Raw genomic sequence first — 10,252 nt, 5'->3', positions numbered from 1 at the left:
TTAGTGAGCAGGTGTATGAATTACAAATGAATATAGAGCTAGGAAATTTGAGTTTAGAAACAGATAACATAGGACATAAGAATAAACTTCAAGTGATTTTTGTGAACACAAAGTTGAGATGAGGAAATAAGCACAAATATTGCTGAAGATAGGCAATATATTGTTAGTTATCAATATTTTTGAAGCAGTCAACTGTAAGCCTAGTGATTCAAACACTACTGTGATGTTTGTAAGAATGTAACTGAGGAGAGAGATACTTGTCCACTTGTCCACGAAGATCAAAATCAGTGAACTCAATGAGAGCTCAACGGAAGAAATTTTGAACTCATAATAGGTTTTCTACTTACATTAACATGATTGCTGTTGTTCAAAACAGAAGAATCTGAGTCGCATGTATGCACTTATTACAGCCAGACACAGGCTTTAAAGTCTGTTTGTTTTTTGTTTTTGAACTGAAAGCAGGCTTCTAAGACATATCCATTAAATTTCGTGAGAAGACTTTTCTTTCCCTTTAAACAAGAACCTAATCACACTCTCCCTTATCTGCTTGGTTTTCACTCCATACACAATAGGGTTCATGGTGGGAGGCATGAGAAGATAGAGATTAGCCATAATGATGTGTATATGGGGAGGGATGGTATGTCTCCCAAAGCGGTGTGTAAAGAAGGTGAAGAAGGCTGGGACGTAGGTAATGACAATGGCACAGATGTGAGCAGTGCAGGTGCTGAAGGCCTTCTGTCGAGCATCTGCTGATGACAGACTCACAACTGCCCGTAGGATCATGGTGTAGGAGACGGTGATGCATAGGATGTCAAAGCCTCCAATCAGGAGGGCAACCATTAGCCCGTAGACGGCATTGATCTGAACATTGCCACAGGATATTTTAGCGACAGACATGTGGTCACAGTAGGTGTGGGGGATGACATTACCCTTGCAGTATGGCAGGCGCTTGGTGAGGAATGTGAAGGGGATGACAAGAATCACACCCCTAAGGAAAGTGAGCATCCCTGCCTTGGCAATGACCACATTAGTGAGGATAGTGGCATAGCGCAGCGGGTAACAGATGGCCACATATCGGTCTAGGGCCATGAGCATCAGCACCCCGGACTCCATCCCTGTAAAAGTGTGCACAAAGAACATCTGGGCCAGGCAGGCCTTAAAGTCAATCTCCTTGAGATTGAACCACAATATGCAGAGAGTGTTGGGAAGAGTGCTGGTGCACATGAGCACATCTGTGAAGGAAAGAAGGGCTAGGAAGATGTACATAGGTCTGTGTAAGACCTCTTCAGAGTAGATAAGATATATGAGTCCAAAGTTCCCTGTAAGAGCGATGCTGTACATGGTAAACAGTGGGAAGGAGATCCACAAATGTGCCTCTTCCAGACCAGGGATGCCATTGAGGAAAAATGAAGCTGGAGTCAGGCTGCTGGCATTTAGAAGTGACATAATGAGTGTTGGAAGTTCATGGTAGAGCAGTCCAGAATTCCAGAATTGTCTCTGCATAGAAAAATACCCCTAAAGATCACAGACTATGTGATAAACATAATTTTCTTCCCCATAATGGCTAATTTGTCTTTCTTATGGGACCATCTCCATCTGACTATATGTGCCCTCCACAATTTTTTTTTTGCATGTGGTACATACAGTTTGTGTCCATTCTTTTAATGTTAGGTGTTCAGAAGGTAATGTCTGGTCCCTGTGTCTGAGTTGTGTCATCCATTCCACAGACTACAGATGGCCTCTATTGGCACAGGTAGGCTGACAAACCATTTGTTGTGTTCCAGACATTACTCATCTACCTCATGATGCCTGTTCTGCATTGAAATATCAGCAATCATCAGTAGTTTTTATATATCTCACTTTCAAAAGTTTTACTTTAGAGTCATCCTGGCAATGATTTCAACTATGTTTTAGCTTAAACTATTCCATTATGACTCATAGAAAAATTAAATTACCTAGGATATAAATCATCTATGTGTACCAACATATTTTTAAATAAAAAACACAGAACTCTCTCAAAAGTAAAACTGGAATACTGTAGATAATAAATTCCTTCCTAACCCTACCAGATGACCCTCTACTTGATAAACAATAAAATAAACAGATGATAATGAGTCACTAGAAATAAAACTTCAAAAGCCAATGTTTTCCTTACATTACTTTCTAGTCTAATGGATTCTAAAGTCAATTGGTTGAGAATGAAGATGATTCTTATCATAAACCAAAACAACTGACATTCACATAACAATATAGTGTTTTATTTTCTATCTGTATCACAATCTCACAGAACCATAGATTCAAAATTTTCTCAGGTCGTGTAATCAAGCTATGCTTTTGTATGTAAAGTAGATAATATAACTTTATACCCTGTGGCAAAACAGCCTAGATATTAGGGCCAGAGTTCACAAAATAATTATATATAGCAAGAGAGGGGAACACTGAATGTAATACCATGTGTTGATGGAATCAAATGAAGTTATGGATGTATGCAGGTAGGAAACACAGATCTGGAGAAGTGGCCACATTGACCTAAATGTGTGGGTTGAAAGCGGTAACAGAGAAACAAATGTAATCATGGGAATGGTTATAGTTCCATGGAAGAAGACAGTGGAGGAAAGATAATAGACTCTTTAATTCAAAATTATCAATTTAAAATTTATAGTATCTTCTGATAGTTTGGGAAAGACCCACATGACATCCCAATAGATGACTGTACTGTAGGTAAATTAAAGGTTTGTGAAATTTATTCTCCTTTCCTCATATCCTTTATTAATTTTATATAGTTTTTTTAGAACAACAAAGACCGGGGAGATGAGTTCTAGGGGGCACTTTGAGTTGAGAAATAATAAATATATCGTAACTATGGAATAGAAGCATTTCTCTGAAAAGAAACACAATATAAAAATAGACATTTGTGGAATAGAACTATATCATTCTTTTCTTTCTTTACTTGCACAAGATAAATATTTTTCTCTCATAACTGCTGTGATTATGTGTGGTTTGGCCAAGAGCTTCTTTTGTTAAAACACCCCCTGTTGGAGTTATATTTTAGAAGTCAAAAGCCAAATGCTTAATTCAAAAGGAAAACTGAGCATATTGTATGGGGATGTAGCCTTCTAAGAGGGTCCACTGAGCCTTTTTCAAATGTTAGGAGATAAGACTATCTGAAACTCATCCTCCTTCCTAAGCTGTATTCATTTCTTTCACAATAAGAATATACCACCAATGTAGAAATTTGATACTTACCCTAAAAATTAGTGATGTTTCTCAAGAAACCAAATATTCAAGGGAGAATCTCATTCACATCTTTAGCATTCAGGAAAATAAAACTTATACTGAGACCTTGAGAGGCAAGCAGCAGAAGGAACATGGTATTCTCTTATTCTTTCTCCTCCCTCTCTTCCCTTTCCCCCCTCCATGCCTGAGAATTTGTACATGTGTTCATGAGTATACATGGAGGCATGAGAGAGAGGGGGAGAGAATGAGAGAGAGAGAGAGAGAGAGAGAGAGAGAGAGAGAGAGAGAGAGAGAGAGAGAGAGAGAGAGAGAGAGGCTTTGAAGCTCAATTGGTTCTTTCTCTTTTTACAGTAACCTCTAAGGAAAAGTAATTTTCCATATGTATGGGTGTGTATGGCCTAAAACAGCTATATCTGGATTCTAAGGATACTAGCTGAGCCACTGGGAATTGTCTGATAAACAATTTTTATCTTGCATCATAGTCTAGACTCCTGAGGGTGTAATCTTTCCTAAGTACAGCAGGGACTAGAACTTTATATGCTCTTTTAAAATTTTAGTGTATCACATGCAAAACTGATTATATATATATTTGTTTTTTAGGGACAGGGTTTCTCTGTGTATCCCTGGCTATCCTGGAATTTGCTTTATAGACCAGATAGACCTCAAACTCAGAGATCCACTTGCCTCTGCTTCCCGGGTGCTGGGCTTAAAAGTGTGCACCACCAGAGCCTGGCTTGATATTAAAATATTTTAAAAATCAAACAGCTGAGTGTTACATATGATATACTTAGTGTCCTTGACAATTTTTCTTATTTATCATAAATTTCTGTAGATTATTTGGGATTATCTGGAGGTACATCATCATGGTGTCTGTGAAAAAGGAGAATGTTTCTTTCCTATTTTGATGCCTTTTTCTTACCTCTGTGTAATGCTAGCATCTCTCTGTTGTGGGGTATTTGCCAGAAGTAGTGATAACAGACATCTTTGTTTGTTATTGGTGATGGGGTGTGAAGGCTTGAAGGAGATATGTCCCCTAGTCTCAGGTCTTTGAATACTTTGTCCCCAAGCAGTAGCACTGTTTGGAGAGGCTTAGGTGGTAGAGCCTTGCTGGAGGAAGTATGCCAAAGGGAGCAGACTTTGAGGTTAAAGGCCTTGGCCACTTCTAATCTGTTCTCTCTGCTTTGTGCTTGTGAATAAGGATGTGAGCTCTCAGCTTCCCATTCTTGCTTTCAAACCTGCTGCTTGCTTCTTCTACGCCTCCCTACCATTCCTCTGGAACCATAAGCCCAAATAAACTCCTCCTTCTATAAATTGCCTCTAGTGATGGTATTTTAACACAGCAACAGAAAAATAAACAATACATCTAAGTTTAACGAAGTCTTTTGGAGGTACAGAAAACTAGTTCTAATGGTCATATGAAGAGTTGGACTTCCAATGTAGAAGCATAAGCCAGATAAAATAAAGCTACAATCATTTAAAACCTATCTTGAATGCTGAAGGAATAGTCCTTGGCTAAATGCTTGCAGGCACACATATCAGTTTGCAATGTGTTTATATGTTTATAAAACTCACATGTTTTCAAGTACACCTTTGTACACACCAGTTTTTAGTGTCCTGGCTCTACATAACTTTAGTTAAAATGTCAAAAAGTTGTGTTTATCCTTTCTCTCTCTCTATTTCTGGCCTCTGTATGTCTCCCAGCTTGTCTCTGTGTGGCTGTGTGTGTGTATCTGTGCTGCATTCCTGTGAGAATAGGGCACCTGGAGTTTTACAGTAGCATGTGGAAGCTCTTAGAAGGTGTTGGTTGGTTTCTTCTTTAATTTTTTTGTGACTTATGTGTTTGAGAAAGTGACTCACACTGGACTGGAAGCTCAACAGTTTGGCTTTCCTGGCTGCCTAGCACACTCTATTTACCTCCTTATCTCTGCACTACTACCCAGGGTGAAGTCTGTCAGAGTGATATTGTCTTAGTTAGGTTTCTATTGCTGTGAAGAGACACCATGATCATGGCAACTCTTATAAAGAAAATATTTAATTTGGGGTGGCTTTCTTACAGTTTCAGAGGTTCAGTCCATTATTATAGTTTGGAGCATGGCAGGGTGCATGAAGACATAGTACTGGAGAGGTACCTGAGAGTCCTACATGTTGCTGGGAACAGGAAGTTGACTGTGGTATCCTGAGCATAGGAAACTTCAAAGCCTGTGACACACCTCCTCCAAAAGGCCATACCCATGCCAACAAAGTCACACCTCCTAACAGTGCCACTCCCTGTGTGATTATGGGGGCCAATCACATTTAAACTAAGACAGATGTCTATATCTTTATGTGGGTGGTGGGTCAAAAAGCAACAACAACCCACACCTCTCTGCTTGGGCATCTTCTGCTTGACCCTCCTTTCTGGTACAGTAACCTCAATTCCCTCTCGTATGCTATATGCTATGTTCTTCTCCTGGGATCTCATCCTGAGTTCATTTCCTTTTCTAGATCAGCAGTTCTTTTGTCCCCACCAACTTTTTCTGTTTCATGCTCCTTTCTTCTCTTCACTCGCTAATGTAAAAATTCTTTTCTGAGCTTACTCGTTATGGTTTTTGTGTCCCTGACCCACTGGTCCAGCCTGTGTATCTGTTATTTCCAGTCAGAGGAGTCCCATGTTTGCACCAGTTAGATAGCTAGAGAGGAACTCTGATGGACACCCTCAGCCTGCTTCTAAAATGCCTAAAGGAAACTCCTTAAAAATCCCAGGAGTTGAGGCCAGCCTGTAGGTTCAGGCCACCAATATCATCTCTATGGTAGCACAGGTCAGGATGTCAGGAGTTTAACAAAAGCATCAAGAGGAAGCTCAAGGGCAATATGGTCCACAAGGGACCTTGACTCAAACAAAACAAAACAAAACAAAACAAAAAAACCCAAAACAAAAAACAAAAAAAAACCCAAACAAACAAAAAACCCACAAAAAAACCAAAACCACAAAATACAATTTGCTTGGTATGGTCTATCTAAACCTTAATCTTATTCATTTTGAGCCAAAGGCAAGAGGATTGCTGAGGGCACCATACCAGTCTACACTAAATGTGAATTTGGGTAATCCTAGCCTAGGACTTGAGACCCCATTTTATGATAAACACAAATCACCTCAGTATTCTTTTTTGATAATTTTAAACACAAGTATTGAACTTAAATAATTTCTAGCCTTTCTTCAAAGGTTCCTACTCCTATGTTGCTCTCCTCATATTGTCTAATTCATGACCTCATAATTTTTCTAGAAGTCTCTTTCTTTTTTGAAACCATGATTTCAAAGCTATTCTAGGTTGTCAACTTGATTACATCTGGAATTAAGAAAAAATGGAGTGCACACCTGTGAGGGATTTTTGCTTCATTTTAAGTAGGACAAGTACTTTCTAATCCAGATTTCTGAGGTAGAAAAGCAAACCTTTAATCCAGATATTTTGAGCTGGGAAAATAAACCTCTAATTTGAGCCATGCCTTCTGCTGGAAGCCAGCATTAAGGACTTGGAAGAAAGAAGTTTCTGCTTCTCACCTCACTTATCAAGTCAATTTCTTTACTGACATTAGAGACAGATTCTTCAGGATTCTGGTCTGTACTGGAGACCAGCAGAGACATCCAGCTTTGGGGACTGAACAACTACTGGATTCTTGGACTTTCTATTCATAGCCAGCCATTGTTGGATTACATAAACCATGGTCTGTAAGGCATTCTAATAAATTACCCCTCTGTCTCTCTCTTTCTCTTTCTCTTTCTCTCTCTCTTCGTTCTGAAAGATCTGTTACTCTAGAGAACACTAAATAATATAACTACCTCCCATTTTCTATTGAATACATGAAAATTTCCAGTTGAAAACCCACTGTGTGTCATGTCTCACATTTATCCATGGAACCAACCACCATTAAAAAAGAAACAGAATCTCTATCTCTTTCCCTTCTTCCCCCCCTTTCCCCCTTTTTTCTACCTTTATATCCTCCTCCCACTCCCCTGCCCTTCCCACATCTCTTTATTTCCCTCTCTGTGCCCCTTCCACTCCGATTCCTCACCAGCTTCCTCCCTCTGCATCCCCTCCCCCTTCATGTCTATGTCCATCTCAACTTGCTCCTCTCCATCTCACTTCTCCTCCCTCCTCAGCTTTGCCTACCTACTCCCCCACACCCTCACCCTCAAGCTCATTCTTCCTCTCCTTCCACTGTCATAAACAGGGTCTCTCTCGATATCCCTGGCTAGCCTGGAGCTCTTTATGTAGCCCAGACTGGCCTGCAACACACAAAAATCCTCCTGCCTCTGCTTCCTGAGTGTGTATTGGGAAAGACAGTAGACTTAAGTTATTTATTTTTATTTTATGTGCATTGGTGTTTTGCCTGAATGTATGTCTGTGTGAGGATTTCAGATCCCCTGGAACTGGAGCCACAGACAGTTGTGAGCTGCCATATGGGTGCTGGGAATTGAACCCAGATCCTTTGGAAGAACAGCCAATGCTCTTAACAACTGAGCCATCTTTCCAGCCCCAACAGTAGACTTAAATTGTGGAAGAAATGGGCAAATATTCTCCTTATATTTGACTACAATATCAACAGGATAACTGTGGTATATCATGAATGCATATCATGAAAAATGTATATGTTCATCACTATACATGTACATTTAAATTACAAAATGTTACCAAATAAAACCTGTGGGTCAAATGGTCATGAGTGTAGAAGATCAGATCCAGGATGATTAACTAAGTAGAAGGGGTGACACTAATTACGTACCTGTTTTAGTCAGGGTTCTCTAGAGTGACAGAACTTATAAGATGAATGTCTCCCTATATGTAAAAGGGGATTGATTAGAATGACTTACAGGCGAATCCAACTAATGGTTAATCTAAGAATGGCTGGCTATAGACAGAAAGTCCAAAGATCCAGTAGTTGCTCAGCCAGAAAACTGAATGCCTTAGCTGGTCTTCAACCTATGCTAGAATCTCTAAACAGTAGGCTCTAATGCCAGTGAGTAAAGGAATTGCTATCAAGGTAAGAGCAATAGGCAAAGAGAAAAGCTGCCTTGTTCCCAGTCCTTAGCTAGGCTTCCAGCAGAAGCTGTTGTCCAGATTAGGTCTGGATTAAAGATCAGGATTTAAGATGTGTCTTCCTACCTCAAAGATTCCTATTAGAGTCACACTCGACTTCTCAATGGAGACCCTAAAATCCAGAAGAGCCTGGAATGATGTCTTGAAGACTGTAAGAAATCACAGATGTCAGCTCATACTACTAAACCCAGAAAAACTGTCAATCACCATAGATGGAGAAGGCAAGACATTTTATGACAAATCAAATTTAAACAATATTTATCCACAAACCCAGCCCTACAGAAGGTACTAGAAGGAAAACTCCAACCTCAGGAAGCTAACAACACCCACAAAAACACAGGCAATAGAAAATCTCACACCAGCAAACTCAAAGAAGGAACACACACACACACACAAACACTACCACCACCATCACCAAAATGACAGGAATTAACAATCATTGGTCATTAATATCCCTCAATATCAATGGACTCAGGCTGGGGGAGCCATGTGACTTCTTCAGGGGACAAAGCCTGAAAATAGCACCAACAAATTCTTCCTGTGGCAAGGCCCTGGAGAATCTGACCCATTTTGGCAAGGCTGATGGATAGTTCACTTCATAATTCTGGGCATGACCCCAGGAGCGTATATACTACCTGTTCTCCTTGCTTTCTTTATACAAACCATATTGCTGGCTGCCTCTAGTTTCACTTTCTCAGAAGTATGGCCAAAATAGTTATTATGAAAGGAAAGCTTCCTCCTGATGACTCTCCTCTGAGTAAGCCAGAGGAAATGTTATTAAAACAGTGGACCTGATTCAGCCCCTAAAGCCTTTGTTGTTTCAAGTGTGACCGTGGACAGGATTCTTAAGAATAAGATATTGCCTTTCCAATGCACCTTGTAACTAGCCTGAAAGAGTCACAGTAGTTCATGATAATATTACAAATTTGCATAACTGTTCTGGAAAGAATGATTTTAACCACCAGAGTCTAGGAGAATTGCAAATAAATTGATGATATCAAGAATTAATGGCAACAGTCTGGGAACAGAGAATGAAGCATAATCATAGAAATCCACAATGCCCTTGTTTCTAATAGCTGTGCCAACACTGTAGGAAGTTGAGAGGAAGAGGACATGAGAACAAAAAATAAGCAGTGCCAACTCTTAAGAGTAAGCTTTTAAGTTATATAGTCTAGAGGAGGATATGAAAAATCTGGTATATCACCCATGGGAGATAGAATAGTACAGCATGAAGAATAGATTGGTTCAGTCTTGGCTGATATTGTGAGAACTTAGATTTGACTGGAGGTAACCATTAACCACTAGAGGCAAAACTCTCACTTTGCATGATGCTGTAACCACAAATGCTGCCAACTGGGCACACTGTTTTACCTGTGGGTATGCTTAGTTAGAAAACTTCCTTTGTTGCTTGCAATACTGCTTATGCTTCTAATATTAGAGCTATTAATCAAGAAGGTAATGGATATTGGTGGGAAAGTTGGGGGATGAAACGGAAATTAGGTAAAAGAGCACACTAGCAATTATTGTAATCATTATTAGAAACAAACTTGATTGTAAAACTGTTCATGCAAACTATTGAAACTGTATAAATAAAAATGGCCCAGGCTGCCTGGGACCACTTGTTTGAAACAGATAGTCATAGTTTGTTTGTTTGTTTCTTTCTTTCTTTTTAAATAAGAAAAATGTTTCATTCATTTTACACACCAATCAAAGATCTCCCTCTTCCCTCCTCCCGACCCCCCAGCCTCCTCTCCCAACCCATCCCCCACTCGCTCCCACAAGAAGGCAAGGCCTCTCATGTGGAGGCACATTCAGTAGAGGCAAGTCCAAGCCCTTCCCCCTGCCTCAAGGCTGCACGAGGTGTCCCATCATAGGTAGTGAGCTCCATAAAGCCTGCTCATACACCAGAGATGGATTCTGATCCTACTGCCAGGGGGCCT

The 10,252-nt window shown here is 40.0% G+C and overlaps 1 protein-coding gene across 1 annotated transcript; it reads right to left on the bottom strand.

Moving 5' to 3' along the window:
- Nucleotides 1-480: 480 nt before the first annotated feature.
- LOC131900889 (olfactory receptor 52N1) lies at nt 481-1,446 on the bottom strand. Its single transcript, XM_059252216.1, has one exon. The coding sequence runs from the start codon at nt 1,444-1,446 to the stop codon at nt 481-483; it is 966 nt and encodes a 321-aa protein (XP_059108199.1).
- Nucleotides 1,447-10,252: the final 8,806 nt, after the last annotated feature.

Source organism: Peromyscus eremicus, chromosome 1 (assembly GCF_949786415.1).
Source record: "Peromyscus eremicus chromosome 1, PerEre_H2_v1, whole genome shotgun sequence".
Lineage (NCBI taxonomy): Eukaryota > Metazoa > Chordata > Mammalia > Rodentia > Cricetidae > Peromyscus > Peromyscus eremicus.
Note: the sequence above shows the minus strand (reverse complement) of the source record. Positions and strands in the feature narration are given on the sequence as shown.

What these genes read in the sequence shown, in the direction of transcription:
- LOC131900889 (XM_059252216.1), bottom strand. Translation starts at nt 1,446, where the DNA reads ATGTCACTTCTAAATGCCAGCAGCCTGACTCCAGCTTCATTTTTCCTC.